We start from the raw sequence: 18206 nt of genomic DNA, 5'->3' as shown, positions 1-18206 counted from the left end.
AATTATATCAGAAAATGCTAATATTTACATAACATATTGGAACAATATTGAGTGTATTTTACACTGGTATAGTTTCTAGGACTTTGGTCCCTCCCCATAACGAAGTACGCAACATGTGATGTCTCCGTAAACAATTAAGTGTCCTTGTTCGAAGTATGCCTCGATTCACACAGCAACGAATGGGTACCCGGTAGGATGGCATGGTGGATGAGATGGTGATTGTTAACGTTCTAGAGCCTCATAGGCATCTTGGTTTGCATACTCCTCAGGGGGATGTGAATGAAATTCGAGTGCACACTGATTTATTGACCGGGGTAATACTATCGTGTAGCGCTGAGCTCCTTACCAAGTTTGAAGTCAGACGCTTTACAATTGCATTATATTTTAATATTGTTTGTATATTGTTAGCATCGGCAGACTTGTAGAAGCAGCAGTAGTGTTTGAGTGAGTTTAACGTCGCAGCAGTCTAATTTTCCAGTTATATCAGATCGTGTCAGCTTCATGTGGGAGGAACGCCCGTATTTGTAGTGGTAGTAGTAGTAGGGTGTCTAGCCGGGAGCGCCACATTTCAGAAATGGCTATTGCCGGTAGAGCCACATTTTCAGCTGAGTGCATTTCACCTATTCTAGCGGGTAATTAATTAATCCGATTACCGATACCTTTAAATGAGTGTCCCACATTTAAATTACTAAGCGTGGTGTTCTTTAGAGATACCTTTAAATGAGTATCTCACATTTAAATTACTAAGCGTGGTGTTCTTTAGAGATACCTTTAAATGAGGCGACCAGTTCCTACACCGTGTTAGTGACGACATCCTCATCTTCACTACAGACAAGAACATTGAACATTTGTGTACTGCAGACATTGTATTTTGTGATGGTACATTTTATGCCTGTCCCAAGTTGTTTGATCAGATTTATTGTTTACATGCTGAGGTGTTTGGCCATATGTTTCTATTAGTTTACTGTTTGTTGTCCAATCGAAAAAAAGAGTGTTATGTCAACATGTTTCAGTACCTATGCGATTTTGCTAGTAGAGGAGGTCTAGAGTTTGCCCCACTTACAATTCAGTTGGACTTTGAACGTGCAGCTCACAATGCCGTGACTGATGTATTTCCTGGAACATTAGTTAGAGGGTGTTTCTTTCACAAAGTGACAAAGTGGATGATGTGTGGCTTGATGCCATTGCTGACTCTCCTGCTGGCCCTAAAGTGACTGCTTTCATGGACTACGTGACAACCAGTTGGGTTCAAGGACAGGCCTTAATGCCAGAGATTTGGAACCATTTCGAAAACCAAGGCCACCGTACCAACAATCACCTGGAAGGGTGGCACAACAAGATAAAGAAACTTGCCAAGAAGTGCCACCCGAACATCTACGAGGTAGTGAAGCTATTTCAGCGAGAGCAGTCACTCAAAGAGGTTGCAGTCCTCAGACTCTCTCACCAGTGGTCAGAACCTTCACGAAGAACAAGGCAATCGATGCACGTATTGCGTCCCTCAAGATCCAGCTCCTGAACCAACACCTGAGTGAGATGGAATATGCTGACCACGTGGGCGACCTCCTTCATCTGCAGTTATGATCCATTATGATATTCATATGCTATTCATATTCATCAATGTAAAGTTCTGATGAATATGTTATCCTTGTTGAATAAGAAATGAGAAAACAAGACTTGTTTTGTGATATACGGTAACCTGTTAGAATCACAAAGCATGTTTTGACAGCATAGCCGCGAGAGCCACATTATACAATCACGCAACCATAACCATTGCCGGGAGCGCCACATCAATTTGGGCTATCTATTTTCGAAATGTGGCTTTGCCGGCCTGTAACCAGTAGTAGTAGTAGTAGTAGTAGTAGTAGTAGTAGCAGTAGTAGTAGTAGTAATGAGTGAGTGAGTATGGTTTTACGCAGCCTTTAGCAATATTCGAGCAATATCACGGCGGGGGACACTAGAAATGGGCTTCTCACATCGTGCCCATGTCGGGAATCGAACCCGGGTCTTCGGCGTGACGAGCGAACGCTTTAACCACTAGGCTACACCACCGCTCCTACAAGAAGTGGTAGTAGTAGTAGCAGCAGCAATAGCAACAGTAGTAGTAGTAGTAGTAGTAGTAGTAGTAGTTAGGTTGCTTGTTTTTGAGTCGCAAAAAGAAATGCTCCAGACGAATATAGCTGCCTGTTAGTAGGCTAATCAGTAGCAGTAAGAAGTAATAACAATAGTAGAGTGGTAGTAGCACAATAATAAAGATCACAGCAGAAATCGGTGTATTTGTCAAATACGTAGCAGCTGTAGAAGTAGAAGTAGTTGTGGTGAGGTGAGGTGAAATGTTTTTTAACGTCGCGCTCAAGATTATTGCACTGAAAAGGCTACGTACATGCATGTGTGTATGTGGTTGCTACTACTAGCTAGGACAAAGTACAGGACTAGTTCGGACTGATGCCGGTTTTAAAGTGGAAGCCCACTGAGATATCATGCCGCAGTTTAACATGCATACCCCACTCAGACACAGTTTACTGACTCCGAGCCGACCAATCCTTGTTAGCCCCTTAAGGCCGAGCGCCAGGCAGAGTAACAACAAGTACCATCTTGGTACCACGTGTTTTGGTGTGACCTTCGTCTCTCCGGGCAGACGCTCAACCCCTAGACCACGGAGGCGGTCAGTTGTCGTAGTAGTAGCAGCAGCATTAGTAGCAGTAGTAGTAGTAGTAGTAGTAGTAGTAGTGGTAGTACTAGTAGTAGTAGTAGTAGTAGTAGTAGTAGTAATAGTAGTAGTAGTAGTAGCCTTTCCAAGTTATATCCAGTTCTCCCAGTGCGGGCTGGCCAAGTGGTAGTAGTAGTAGTAGCAGCAGCAGTAGTAGCAGTAGTAGTAGTAGTAGTAGTAGCAGCAGCAGCAGCAGCAGTAGTAGTAGTAGCAGCAGCAGTAGTAGAGGTAGTAGCAGCAGCTGTAGTTGTAGTAGTAGTAGCAGCAGCAGCATCAGTAGCAACAGTTGTAGTAGTAGTAGTAGCAGCAGCAGCAGTAGTAGTAGTAGTAGTAGCAGCAGTAGTAGAGGTAGTAGCAGCAGCTGTAGTAGTAGTAGTAGCAGCAGCAGTAGTAGTAGTAGTAGTAGTAGTAGTAGCAGCAGCAGCAGCAGTAGTAGTAGTAGCAGTAGTAGTAGCGATAATAATAGCCTTACCATGTTATCCTGTACTCCCAGTGTGGGCTATCTGGCCAACACTGAAACTGCCTATAACCCGTTCTGGGAATGCGCATGAGTAAGTCTCGATGGTTTGCAGGGTTATCCAGGGGGTTCGTTATCTGAAACCAGCCTCGATGTTGAGGGCGTTCTTGGGCTGGTTCCGATGAATAATATGACCTTGTTCACGCATTCCTTGGTAGAAATAAAACGTTATACAGAATCAGACAACCAGTCCAAGAGAAAGGTTGTGTGAATCCACAACGGAACAAGCCGGATTGGGTCAAGTTTGCGTTGAACCCTATCGTTTCCATTCGTGACCTCTCGTATTCATTTCGAGACAAGCAGAATGGATCGTTTCTAATCCCTTTCCCGTATTCGGTATTTCCCGTAAAGACACGAGAGATCACGAATGTGTTTTATCTTACAGGCAATGCAGGAAATCCAAAGCAAAGGTCAACTGTTTGTGAAGACAAAACATATCATCTGGTTTATATTGATTTGAAGATTCTGGTAATGAAGCTTCTTCTATATGTGTTAAAATCCGAACTAGCGTGATACTTTAGCAACCAATATCGAGGTGTGATGTACCTGGGTGTACGGGCGCTGACAGTGAACTAGAGGATAACTATGTATCATTATTCCGTGGGGTCGGTGATGCTACAACCTACTGTTGGTTTATCTGGTCCAGATTCGATAAATTCAATACAGATGTACAAATATAAACTACTCGCTGACATCGACTTGCCGCCGACATAAAGCCATCCAAGTGGACGTGTAGTGAGGTGAAGGTCGAACACTACTGATCGCGGCAAGCGTGGTAAAAACATTGTACTTAGTTAAAATACCAAACTTGACCATGATCCAGTGACTTCTTATCTTAGAGTTTAAACATTTATACATTCGGCTCAGTAACAGAGCAATTTTGAGCGAATTCAATATGGGAAAACAGAAATGTGCATGTCAATCCGGCCTCTACATGCGTGTTATAACGAAAATCTCAAAAATCTTTGGTTTTATCTTAAAATGTTCCCTTATAGGGATATATAATCAAGCATGAGGGAGCGCAATCTCTGTGGTTCGATCCCCAGCCTCGTCATACCAAAAGACGTTAACAGATGGCACTTGTTATTACCCTGCCTGACGCTCTGCATTTAGGAAGGCCAGGTCGGCTCGAGCTCAGAGACTGTATACTGTGTCTCACTGGGGTATCCCGTGGGATCACAGTGGACTATGGCACTATGAACTCGCCTAAGAAACACACAAACACGCACTGGTTCCCAGATCCTCCGCTTGGTGTCAGTGTCCCTGCTCTTCCTTCGCAGTCTGTCGCAGGAACGCACGGGAAACCAGTCTACGTTCTGGAGGCCATAAGTCCAGTCTTTTATTATAAGAAGCGTACGTACAATCACAGTTATTTTCTTTTGACATTGACAGATTTTAATGTTGCAAAATGGCAAATCTATCCGACACCTCGCCATAGAAATATAGCAAAGAACCTAGACCAGACAATAGCTTCCGTCAATAGGAGGGTGAAGGAGAGGGAGGTCCATTGGGTCAATATTGTGCTTGTAATCAAGTCAATTTGGCATGTGTAACCAGGGGTTGCACTCCCGGTTATAATTATATATAAATAATTAAGATAAATGCAAGTATATTTGTGTACATGAATTATATATTAATATGAAAGTGTTAAATTGACTATGATATGAAATGATGTGAAGGAATTAATATGTACAACTACATGGTTTGTTAATGTACTCACGTTGTATAACTATATGTACGAGGAGCGCAGGTGGCGACCAATTATATTTAATTAATTGGTTTTCTATTGAGAATGACAGGGTGTAGAGTACGGGGAGGAATATGACATCTCGGAGTCAAGTAGAGAGTTAAGGTTGTCACGAAACAGCCAAGGTGATTGAAGAGAAATTATTAGATAGCATTAACTATACGAATTGTACGAGGAGAGAACTGGTCCGACCTCCATAGTTGTAGGTATATCAAGGACTTGATAGATGAGATTAACCTTAGAATACGAGGTCAAAACCTCGGATAAGTCACTAAGAAGCTGTTTAACTACTCAGTCTTCATAATAATAAATAGTGACGTGCTGGTGAACCTCATGACGTCATAGTAATTTATCATTAGAATGATGTAGAAAAGTTTAAGGATAAAACGAGGTTGAAAATCGTCATTCGGGGAGAACGGTTTGCGGGACGCAAGTAGATAGGTCAGAGGTCACTGCGCTTCTAAGTAACTCAGATTGCTGCCAGCACGTTTGTGCGGTATCTGTTTTACCTTATTCAAAACCGTTTGAATAAAACTTATCTCAACTTGAAACAAGTCGTTGTGTTCCTGCTGTGGTGTCTCCTGATTGCGAAGATCAAGAAAAAGGACCCAGGTTACAAGCTAGACTGATCCCGGAGTCGAAATGTTATGGTGCTGCAAGAAACCCGGATCTTGGACAACAAATCTCCAATCAGGAGCACCCCAGGAACCAATACAGTTAGGAAAATCTCTCAAGGTAAGTTTTGCCCTAAATGACTCAATTTGTTCTGCTAGCATTTAGTGTATAGATTTTAGTTAAGAAGAAATTAACTAACAAAGAACTAAGTTAAGGAAATATATAGATATAAGTAAAATTAAAAAGGAAGGTAATTGATGGAAATAGAATGAACGCCCATTCCCTACCGTGGGACGTAGCATTAGAACTAGCCAGAGTTAGTCCGGTTAGTGCAGCAACCATAGAAAGGAATTTAGGGGAAAGGGTAGGAAGGTCTCCCCTGCTAAACGCTTGGATAGTGTACCATAAGTTTTGTGGCACGGAGCATCAAGAAAATTCTTCCGCCCAGATTATTACTGCATATCATTCTCTAATGCAAGGGAGAAGGATAGAAGGAGTACTGGCAAGGGAAAGACACAGAATAGAGGTATTGAGAAGAACAAATACGGAGAGTGGGGACTACTCATGTAAGAACAGCAGAAGTAACACCTACGACAGCCAAATTGAGAAAAATACAACTTGACCATGTACCGCCCGGCCAGCGCTATGCAATACGGAAAATATTTAGAGCAAATTCAGAACTATTTGTAGAGTCGGATATGAAATTAGGAAAGACTGACGTTATCAAGGCAGAATTGGACACAGGGGGTCAGTCCCCCTTTAGGCAGAAACCCTACCGGGTACCTCTAAATCAAATACCAGAGTTAGAACAGAAGATTAAGGATCTGTTAGATGCAGGTATTGTCAGACCGTCTACGAGCGAATATGCTTTTCCAGTAGTGTTAGTACAACAGCCGCACAAACCACTGAGAGTATGTATAGACATAAGAATGTTGAACCGTCGGTTAAGGCAAAACAGCTACCCTCTCCCGCACATGGAAGATGTGAGATCAGATTTGGGCGAGGCAAAGTATTACACTGTGCTGGATTTAAAAAGTGGTTATTTCCAAATAGAATTAGAAGTGTTATAAGGTTAAAAATGCATCTCAGAAACATTAGAAAATGGTAACAAATAAAACCATTATAGCTGCAATGAGGAGTTGCATGAGTTCATGGTCAGATCTAACTTTTAAAGAATCAAAATGAGGTATTGTGACATGTGACAAGGACAGGCCAGGCTCGAACACTATATAAAATGATACCTTCAACATTAGGAGAGGAGAGCGCGGTTTGCAATCGATCGAGTCGAATCCCGATCGTTCTAAGTTTCCCCCAGCTAGTGACGAGCCTGGCCAGTCTGATCCTGTCCTGTATTGATAGATGGGCTGAGAGTAAGTAAAACTATGTGAGTATAAACTGGTGTTGCGTTTCTTTATTATGCGTGTGTGAATGCTGATAGAGACAACTTGGAGTAAGGGTCGTTAGACCAATAACTCCTTGACGCAGCCGAGCCTCGGTGGACAAGGCGAGTGGCAATGTCATGGCTTAATTGACCACAAGGACCAGGAACGGCAATACATTTAGTAACTGTTGCAGGGTCGCACTGGATGTCCAAAGGCAGTTACGACATGGTGGAGTATGCGGGTTTTCTCTTGAACAAAATGTTTAAGACGATCCCATTCTTTGTTTTTCGTATTGTCGTTCCCATCCTTCAATTCCATCGCCCCACCCAGACTTACGTTTGAAGGTACGGTTTCATTTTGACGTATGGATAGGGTATTCTGGACTTACATGGTGTAGTTGGGCTGGTAATGTCTCATACACCAAATTCTGATACATCTCCGTCAGGTGACCGTCTTGCCCCAGCTCGCCTCCTTACTGGTACGATTTTCTCGAATTCCCCCCGAGTTGTCCTAACAAAACCTCCCTCCCAACCACCCCCACCGCCGCCTCCTCCCCAGGAACCCTCTCCCCTATTTCTGAACAGAGTTTGGACTTATCTCCCTCTACCGACGAGCTTTTACATCAGTACGCTTGTGTTCTCCCTGACGTTTCCTCATTAAGTTCGTCCTCAGGCCCCGACGCACAAAATCCACCCCCTGACTTCAATATGGGAGATTCGACCTTGATGCCAGAACATTTCACTGGCAGAGACACGACTCATGCTGCGGAATGGCTTGACCGTTTCCTTCATTTTGGAAACTTTAAAAAGTGGACTGACGCACAGAAAGTAGAAGTTTTTCCACTATTTTTGAAGGACTCTGCGTATCTCTGGTACAAAGATCTTATACAATCGCTAGGGGAAGATATCATCATTTTGGATGAGGTAGAGAAATTATTCAGGGACAAGTACGTCCACCCAACTGACCGGTGGGCCCTTCTAGAATCTTTCGTGAGTCGTAGGTTATCCCCAACTGAACCTATAGACACGTATTTAGCGGATTTGACCCAGACAGCTAGCCTATTAGGTAAGACTGACATGGACTTGATGGATGCATTTGTTCGGGGACTGGATGACTGTACGAGGCAACACGTGCTAATAAAACAGCCGACAGCTCTGAACGAAGCTGTTTCGTTTGCACGTTTGGCTCGATCCATAATCCCTCAAATTGCAGAAAATACAGGTGTCAAGTTGGCAATTGATACTCTGAGAGACCAGATTGCTACACTCGCGGCAAAGCTCGCACCATCGTCGTCCCAGATTAATACCTTCCAGTCACGACAGAATCGATATTCCCAACCCCCCAGACAGTCCTCTAGGTATACAACTCGGCCGTGGCAGCCTCCCCGACAGCAGTTCCAGCCACTCTCGTATCCGGACGGACCACACCAGCAGAGACGCCAGCCCCCTCCTCAACGCACACAGTACAACACTGGACGGACCATGGCTCGGGCACGCCCCTGTTACAGATGCGGTGGTGAGTATGATTTCTCTCACCCTGATAGATGTCCCGCCCGTAATATAAGGTGTCATTATTGTCAGAGAGTGGGACATTTGCAACGTGTTTGTAATGCCCGGTTGCAGTCAGGAGCTCCTCAAAGCAGATAGCAATTAAATTCCCGACCACGCAAGCCACATTGCCACTGTGCTGAGCATGTTTTTGTCCCCACTAACTTGCACTCGCGTGAGTCGCCGGTTACTATTTCACCAAGTTACAGTCGTCCTCAATCGCCTGTTTTGCAAGTCACTTCAAAAGATGACAACAAGCATAGGATTCATGTTATTTTGGGAGACCAATTAGTTTCTACAATTGTGGATTCAGGCGCTTCTATTAGTATTTTAAGTCGGGAAGTTTTTTTATGACTCGGGTCTGTGGAAAGAAATCCCCATTCAAAAGTCTGATGTGACCTCTCTTCAGGGAAAAGGTCAAAATATTGTACCAGTATTAGGACAAGTTTTACTTCCCATCACAATTGGTGATTTTCAAATGGAACAACGCTTTCAAGTAGTTGCAGAGTTAGCGTCACCAATGTTTTTAGGATTAGATTTTCTGATTCAGAAAGATGCTGTCTTAAATTTCCAATCTTGCACTTTAACTCTTCAAAATGGCTCATCAGTTGTTTCCATTTGGGCAAACAATGATATCCCACCCCTAGTATCGGACCCCTATCCACAGACGGTAGAGCAGGAAACCATCCCGGTTCGAGCACTGCAGGCATTCACAATTCCCCCTCAGTCTGAAATCATATTCCCAGTTTACATGGGTTGCTCCCCGTCTGATCAGGTAGGCATATGTGAACCTAACCCAGTCCTGTCGGAAACACATCAGGTTGTTGGTGCTCGTTGTCTTGTTTCGGCAAGTTCAGGGAAAAGCGTGTACCAAGTCATTAACACTAACGATTTTGCTGTGGACATTCCAAAAGGTCATGAAGTTGCTCATTTCACTTTGGTACACTCCGATGAAATTACACCCCTACAGTCACATTACCCCTCCGAATCGGAACCCTCCCTCTCTCAGTCAGAAATAGACGCGAGATTAAGTGAGTTGAATATTGATTTTTCTTCATCCCACTTGTCACAGGAGCAACAAGCACAAATAGGTCAGTTGATAGCCAGGTATCGCGACTGTTTTGCCATTAATCTCTCAGAAATTGGGTTAAATGATTCAGTGCATGCAGGAGATATTGCTACAGGAGATGCCCCACCCGTTAGGCAACGATTTTACCGTACAAATCCTGCTATGCGTGTAGAGATAGATCGTCAAGTTCAGGAGTTAGTAGATTTAGGCATATTTGAACCAGATCATGATAGCCCCTGGGCTTCTCCAGTTGTTATGGTGCCTAAGAAACAGGCCAAGGGTTCTACTCCATCATGGCGTCTAGCCATCGACTACAGAGTTGTGAATTCGTGCTCATTGCCGATAGTATTCCCAATGCCGAGATTAGAAGATGTTCTTGATGTTTTGGGCACAGCACATGCAAAATATTACACAACTATAGATCTGGCAGCGGGATATTGGCCATTAGCGCTGAATGAAGAAAGTAAACCTAAAAGTGCATTTGTGACAGCTAGTGGTACCTATCACTTCAATCGTATGACCTTTGGTCTGGCTTCTGCCCCAGCAACATTTCAAAGACTGATCAATGACGTTTTCCGCAATCTCAATTGGCGTAAAACAATGTGCTGTTTAGATGATGTTTTGTGCTTCTCCTCGGATTTTGAAACACATTTAGCAGATTTAGAAGAAGTATTTTTGTGCCTACGCAACGCAAATTTGAAAGCGAAGCCATCAAAATGCCAATTTGCTAAACTGTCAGTTGCTTACTTGGGACATATTTTTTCAAATAGTGGAGTACAAGTAGACCCTGAAAATACTAGCGTGATAGCTTCGTTTCCGACGCAAACAACGCCTAAAGACGTTAAAAGTTTCCTCGGAATGGTAGGATTTTATTGTCGCTTCATTCAATGTTTCTCCAAAGTAGCAGCTCATTCATTGTTGCAAAAGGATACAAAATTTGTTTGGACGGAAGCACAAGAACAGGCATTTCAAACCCTCAAATCTGCTTTGCTAAAACCATCCATTTTAGCATTCCCAGATTTTGAAAAACCATTTATCCTATACACAGATGCTAGTGATGACGCTCTAGGGTATTTGCTCGGTCAAAAAGATGCCAGTAACAGAGCCTACAGTGGTCGTGCTCTGTCAAAAACAGAGAAAAACTATGGAATTACAGAAAAAGAATGTTTAGCAGTAGTTTCAGGTATCAAACATTTCAAGGTATATTTGACACATGCCCCATTTACTGTAGTGACAGATCACAGAGCTTTACAGTTTTTGAAAGACAATAAGGACCGCTCAGCCAGACTGAGCCGCTGGTCACTCTTATTGAGTGATTACACTTTCACAGTTCAGTATCGGCCAGGCAAAAACTTGGGTAACGCAGATTTCTTGTCCAGATTGCCTTACCCAGAATGCCCACCAGGGTTAGATGACCCACTTTCAGATGTCCCCTATTTGTTTGCTACTGATACGAACAGTACAGACAATGTTCTCGCCAAGTCCGATGACCACGGCGACCAAATATCGATTGTGACTGCAACAGATGTAACATCAGAGTTGTATGATGCCTCCACAATTAACGACCCTCTCAGTGTAACGTCCGACCCCCTAGGAGATTACTCCATAGCACAGAGGCAATATGACGACCATAAACTACGGGCGCTGATTGATTGCATTAAGTCTCAAACCTTTTCTACTGATGACAAGGCCACACGTACATTATTGTTACAAAGCCAGGATTTTATCCTTGACAATGACATATTGTACCACTTGTATGCGCCGCCCGGCCGGGGCCACAGGAAAGACAGAATCATTCGTCAACTGGTGATACCTCAGTCGTTGGTAAAACATGTTTTACAAGCATACCATGACAGCTTGTTGGCTGGACATGTTGGTATTGACAGAACATTCAATGCTATTAGACAGAAGTACTATTGGCATCATATGCTGGAGGACATAAAGCAGTATATTTTGTCATGTACCAGTCCCTGGTAAATTGTTTGATCGTGTTCAAGCTGACTTCCTAGGGCCGTTACCACCCACAAAAGCAGGTCATAGGTATGTTTTTTTGTTAACTTGCGCATTTTCCCGATGGAGCGTGGCTATTCCGATTTCCTCGTTGGAGGCTGTGGAAGTAGCCAAGACATTCTACTCAAAATACATTTGTGTTTATGGTATCCCCAGAGTGTTATTGACTGATAATGGCACTTCCTTTACCAGCAAACTCTTTACAGCGGTGTGTTCAATATTGGGGATCAAACCATTGAAAACTAGTAGTTATCACCAACAAACCAACGGAGCTTGTGAAAGACTAAATTCGTTTATCGTGCAAACGCTCCGCATATTTATCAATGATAACCAGGACAATTGGGATGAGCTTCTCCCTGGTGTTATGTTTGCCTATAACACTAGCCCGGCAACGCAGAGTACTGGGTTTTCACCCTACTTTCTCCTGTTTGGTCAAGAATGCTCAGTACCCGTTGATGTTGAATTACAATCATTTGAACCCCTACCACAAACAATTAAGCAACGGCTTGATGTAATTTTACATCATAAAGACGTTACTAGAAAATTGGCGCGTACCAATTTACAAGAGGCCCACAACAAAGCGAAATATTACTATGACAGGAAGACAAGGTTTTACATTTGACAAATTCCTTTGCTTGTCATGAAATTATGGTCTCACAGTTTTATCTTTGTCCCCGGGACCTCACGTTAACGGCTGGAAATCCTTTAACTAATTTTCGTATTCAGCAGGTATTCCTCACTTATTATTTACTGTTTGATTGTCACAATTTGCAAATTCAAACCCCGACACAATCTATATATATTTCTGGAAAAATTTATGTAAGTTGGCTAATGGCGTTTCGTTTAAAACGATTCCTTCCTTCCACGACAGGTGTTTTATGGTACTTCAACATTGTGGAGTCGCTTTTCCGTTGCCTCTGACATGATTCACATCGAGGGCAGTATCCTCTGAGGTTTTTTAAAAAGCTATGTTGACCTCTCCATTTTTGCCAGCTGCCTTGAAATAATGATGATGGTTTTCTGTGCCCAAATAGGATATTTTGGCACGTGTTACTTTATAATTTAATGTCTTTGTTTTAAAAAACCTTTTAACGACAGGCCACGTGTTACCCTCTGCATCATGGTCGGTAGGGTATACTAGGTATTTAAGGCCCCTACAACCCTACAAGCGACCCCACTCTCGTCGCTTCTTTCACTTGTATCGGTGAGACGTTGTTTTTTCACTTTTGTCTATCACATTGTACAGGGTGTCTTTGTGCTATTTGGCTCATTCCCTTGTAAAGGATTTTATTGTTGAGATTTTTGCTATTTATCCTCTTGCTCCTTTCTCAGTCAGTTAAACTTTTGATCATGGATGCCCTCAACAACAATGCTTATTTCCAATGGTTAGCTTATGATAAGGTCTTGGTAGTTGACCCGACACTAGCGGACACCATACGAGGATATTCGGCTCGTATAGCTGAAGGTCCGCGCTCCTACACGACTATCAGCTGTCCGATATATTTCCGCGCGCTACCATTTTGGAGGGTGGTTTTGTACTTGGCAGGTTTATTACCCTGCCTAATTGAACTTCGAAAAATGGACGATGCGGCGTTGGAACAGGTGACGATATTGGCGGAGTATTTCCGATCACAATACCTGTTCCTTGCCTGTGCGCAGACTGCATTATCCAGAACGGCCCCCTTTCGCACCATGGAATTATGGATAACGCGGGCCAGCCATATCTTGCCATTACATCTCACAGCGTCTGTCCAATTTTTGGACTTTCTGGAGATAGAGTATGGGCTGCTGTCGTGTCGAATTGTGCGCCATACGCCTATTTCATCCACTTTTAATGCCCCATTAGTGACCCCTGTGGTATCCGATACGGCGTCACTTCCTCTGCTGGAAGACTGTCTTCGACGCCATCAAATTTCACGACGGTCTTCTAGTGCTCCGTTACTTACCTTACAGCGTTTACCAGAAGAGAGGCGTTTCTCTCCTCCGCTAGTTTCTCCACGGCCCCTATCACCAAGCCGCATCGACTCGCCCAGCAGTGGGTCGTCATCTTTCGATCCCGACATGCCTCGGTTAGAAATAGCGTGGTCGGATTTCGAGTAAGGTTGATTTAACCGCTACTTCGACTTCACTACTTTTCAACTATACGTTTCTCTTCTTCTGTCCGTCTCACCTTCATCTATTTTTACCCCCCTCTTATAAGTGTACTACGAGAGTGTTTATAGGAACCATATGGCGACATTGTTTTATTGTTACCAAGTAGGATTGTTAGTGATTAATGAAACTTAGTTAAGGTTGGTAACGGATAAGCATCCTAACGACATATAGTCGCCGATTATCTTGCTAGTGCAAGGATATATTTATACGCATACGTGTTCATGGTTATCTAATAATTGCTTCATGTAAACGTAATTCTAGGTCTTTGATCGTCCATTATGTGTGTATCAATGTGTACTCTCAGTCCATCCCTTGATAATTTTATATGTTGTTCCTTTTGTTATTGATAACTACAAAGCATTTGCTGAATGTTGTTGATTAGAATTTTATGATAGTTAGTCCGTTCAAGCAGTCCATGGGTTTTGCGATTTGATCGTGCTTATTAATGTCTTTTATGATAATATTTGGCTACGCAATTGGACCTGTAACAATTAATCAAAAAATTCGATTCCTGCCGTTATCATCCTTATATGCAGATATGCATGTGCCAGAAGACTATTATTGTTTATATAGTCTTATTTTTACAAGCAGAAGTCTGAGCTGTTGCTGTCACATCTTCATATGTGTTCATATTTCTATAGTTGGTATGGTATTATTCACTTGTTCTTCGTGAATTACCAGTATTTTTAAGTGTTGTAGATGATGGCCGTACCCCATTCTATAGGGCGGAGAGTCAAGCACTTCCCCCGCTGTCGTCTGGTCCACGTCAACTCATTAATCTGGCTTCTGGCTACACGCTTTCTGTCGAGGATGAACACTGTCCTATCACCTCTGCCGCTAAAACACAGACCGCAAGCCACAGAGGGTTATCCATATCTGTCAGCACCAGCGCCGTCTACATATACAGGTGCTCGCGTCCCCCGCATACACGCTGTGACTCTATCGGCATACAACATCTTTAGACAGAGACTGGTCAACACTCAAGCAGTGTAAAGAAAAATCGACCTCGCTTTGCCACCCCAGCCGAGGACCTGACTGTGTGCATAGGCCGTGTGTTTTCAAAGATTCAAGAACGTTGGGCAGCGTTCCGCCAGTTGACTTTTCGAAACAAGAAAGGAGCCAGTGAATTCGATTGGGACCAGCGACAAATGAACTTTCGTGAATGGTGGTGCCATATTGTGGCCATGTGCAGTGACATTTGACATTTATGCATCGCTATTGATTAATTCTACATTGTATTTGAATAATATTTCGTGGTGATTATGCTTTGTGGTTATACGAAGTAACATAGGATCATTTCTCTTATTCTTTACCAGGTAAATACATTTTGACTGTAAAAGTATTCGCTGCTTTCCGGATCTTTCTAAAAAAAATGAAATTGATTACAATTTAATATATGGAAAATGATCGATCCTGTTTTACTTCTATTGTGTTTATTGTGATTGTATTTTACATCTCAGACCGGAACTCATGCTTAGAATTTCCGAGCTGTGGGCAGCTCTTGTCCACAGGCGGAGGATGTTATAAGATTAAAAATGCATCTCAGAAACATTAAAAAATGATAACAAATAAAACCATTATAGCTGCAATGAGGAGTTGCATGAGTTCATGGTCAGATCTAACTTTTAAAGAATCAAAATGAGGTATTGTGACATGTGACAAGGACAGGCCAGGCTCGAACACTATAAAATGATACCTTCAACATTAGGAGAGGAGAGCGCGGTTTGCAATCGATCGAGTCGAATCCCGATCGTTCTAAGTTTCCCCCAGCTAGTGACGAGCCTGACCAGTCTGATCCTGTCCTGTATTGATAGATGGGCTGAGAGTAAGTAAAACTATGTGAGTATAAACTGGTGTTGCGTTTCTTTATTATGCGTGTGTGAATGCTGATACAGACAACTTGGAGTAAGGGTCGTTAGACCAATAACTCCTTGACGGAGCCGAGCCGCGGTGGACAAGGCGAGTGGCAATGTCATGGCTTAATTGACCACAAGGACCAGGAACGGCAATACATTTAGTAACTGTAGCAGGGTCGCACTGGACGCCCAAAGGCAGTTACGACCAATAAAGAACAAGAGTCCCACGTTACAGTTAGCAATACCCAGCGAAATGTCTCAAACTATCTTGGACCGTATGCATAACAATGTGTACAGTGGTCACACGGGCATAGACAAGACATATGACAAGATACGAAGTAGGTATTTCTGGTCAAACATGTACAAGGATGTAGTAAATTACGTGGGCAAATGTGATAAGTGCAACGCTAAAAAGCTACGTAGGCAGAAGGTTTTTATGCAAGACATGCCACAACCGGAATATCCCTATCAGATTATTGGCATTGACACATGTGGAGATTTTCCTCTGAGTGACAATGGGAACAGGTATATGCTCACTATTATAGATCATTTTAGTGGATGGCCCGAAGTTATACCTGTTCCGGATAAGAAAGCAGAGACGGTAGCCAGAGTATTGTTAGAAGAAATAATACCAGACATGCTTGCCCTAAAAGAATTATTTCGGACAGGGGAACTGAATTCTGTAATGATGTAATTAGCCAACTTACAGGTCAATTAAATATAAATCACATCAGAACTTCAGCTTATCATGCAGCATCAAACGGGGAAACAGAGAGGTTTCAAAGGTTTCTGAAGGACACAATGAGTAAGTATGTCAATAGAAGGCAGACCGATTGGGATAAGTACATCTGTGAATGAGAGCTCAAAGTTTACACCATACTTCTTGATGTATGGGAGAGACCCGTTATTACCAATGGACACGCTGTTAGAACCCAAGCTTAAATACATGGGGGAGGATTATGTTCCTACTATGTTGCAGCGATTGAATACAGCCTTTTTAGAAGTAAAGCAGAATATGGGAGAAAGTAGGGCTAAGAACAAAATCCAGTTTAAAGTTTAAAGTAGGTGATGCAGTATACCACTATGACCCAACCACCTTGTTGGAAGTGTCAGCGAAACTAACCTCAAAGTGGAAACCGTACTACAGGATAGTTGAACAGATTTCACCAGTGAATTTTAGGATAAGACACCAGATGACAGGGAAGACAAAATTAGTACACGCAGAAAATATAAGGGAGGCACATCCCGACAATACTTGGGATGAGGAAAGGGAACAATACCAACCGATACTGAATAAGGTTAAGGTAGGGAAGGCTAGGAAGGAATTACCAGTGAAACTACGAACACAACCAATTAGGAGGGACAGAACCGCAAGGTTACAGCTCGGGGGAAGAGAGTATGGATACTGACCCCGAGGCAGATTCCGACCAACCGGCAGGTGCGAACGATGCACTTGTACGAGGTCAAGGACCTCTTGACCCGAACGAGGCTGACGCTGAGGAAACAAGGGCCTTGAGTAATGACGGACTTAGTCTAGTGACAGTGACAGTTCGTACGACACAGAAGACGAGTTACCGCTCGTGCATTGGTCAGCCGTTTCCCCTACTGAGGAGACTATAGACGTGGATAGTCCAATTTCTTGTAGGGAAGGTCTGAAAAGGAGGGTGGTCTTATCCCTCATGTAAACGAACAGGAAAAAAGGGCCAGAATGGAGCAGACTTATTCAGACAGTGAAACCGAAATAGAGTTCGACGATTCGGAGGAAGTTTCAGAAACGGGGAATCCTGGACTAACCAGTAAAGTGATGAGACTGATAGGCCTATGGTAAAGGTCCCAGATGGCAAACTCACGACTTAATTCAGTAAGTTGAATTGTCGGAGTAGGTACCTGATTTACTTGAACGCAAGTAATCACGGTTCAGGGCGACGTCAGGAATGTACTGTCACGCCAAGATAAGTAAAACTACTGGTTATGTCTCTGCATACGAGTATAGTATGGCGGGATTAAGTATGGGAACTATATATGTATGTATGTGCTTCCATATATATATATATATATATATATATATATATATATATATATATATATCGTAATGAATGAATACAAACTTGTTAAAATTGTATGTTACAGATGGTTCTAGGGTATCTCTCAGTGTTAAGCTTTATAGGGATAATTGTATTAATGCAGTCTGTGCAACCAGGGAAAGCTTTAGCGGGACTAAAATTTGTACACTTGACCGCCGTGTACGCTTCCTATAGTCCCTGGCTAATATCTTTCACAGTGGATCTTAGACCCTATGACCGACAATTAAATAAGATTAAAGACAATATTCATATGTTTCGGAATACGGTGAACGAATTAGAAATACCGACGAGTAAATACGAGGACGTGAATCAATATATACATAACAGCATTCAGGCTTTGCTACAAAAGGAGAGCCAACAGATATTGGACAAATATAACAAGTTTAGAGTTTTGTATGGAAAACTACAAACTGTTACACGGACGCAGGGCAAACGAAAAAGACAGAAGAGAGCGCTACTGAATGTAGGCGGATTCCTGTCCCAATTATTCGGTACAGCAAGTCAGGACGAGATGGATA

The 18206-nt window shown here is 42.8% G+C and overlaps 1 protein-coding gene across 1 annotated transcript; it reads left to right on the top strand.

Annotated features, from left to right (window-relative positions):
* Positions 1 to 7675: 7675 nt before the first annotated feature.
* LOC139448723 (uncharacterized) lies at positions 7676 to 17224 on the top strand. The gene is made up of 3 exons (XM_071230268.1): positions 7676 to 8483; positions 14448 to 14513; positions 16962 to 17224. Exons 1-3 carry the CDS (start codon positions 7676 to 7678, stop codon positions 17222 to 17224), a joined length of 1137 nt encoding a protein of 378 aa, XP_071086369.1.
* Positions 17225 to 18206: the final 982 nt, after the last annotated feature.

The sequence above is a fragment of the Haliotis cracherodii genome, unplaced genomic scaffold, assembly GCF_022045235.1.
Source record: "Haliotis cracherodii isolate W230 unplaced genomic scaffold, xgHalCrac1.p SCAF_7, whole genome shotgun sequence".
NCBI lineage: Eukaryota > Metazoa > Mollusca > Gastropoda > Lepetellida > Haliotidae > Haliotis > Haliotis cracherodii.
Note: the sequence above shows the minus strand (reverse complement) of the source record. Positions and strands in the feature narration are given on the sequence as shown.

Coding starts and splice junctions, on each gene's coding strand:
- LOC139448723 (XM_071230268.1), top strand. CDS start 7,676: ATGGGAGATTCGACCTTGATGCCAGAACATTTCACTGGCAGAGACACG. Junction 8,484..14,447: donor CCCCTGTTACAGATGCGGTG/GTGAGTATGATT, acceptor TAAGTGTTGTAG/ATGATGGCCGTACCCCATTC. Junction 14,514..16,961: donor CCCGCTGTCGTCTGGTCCAC/GTCAACTCATTA, acceptor ACAACCAATTAG/GAGGGACAGAACCGCAAGGT.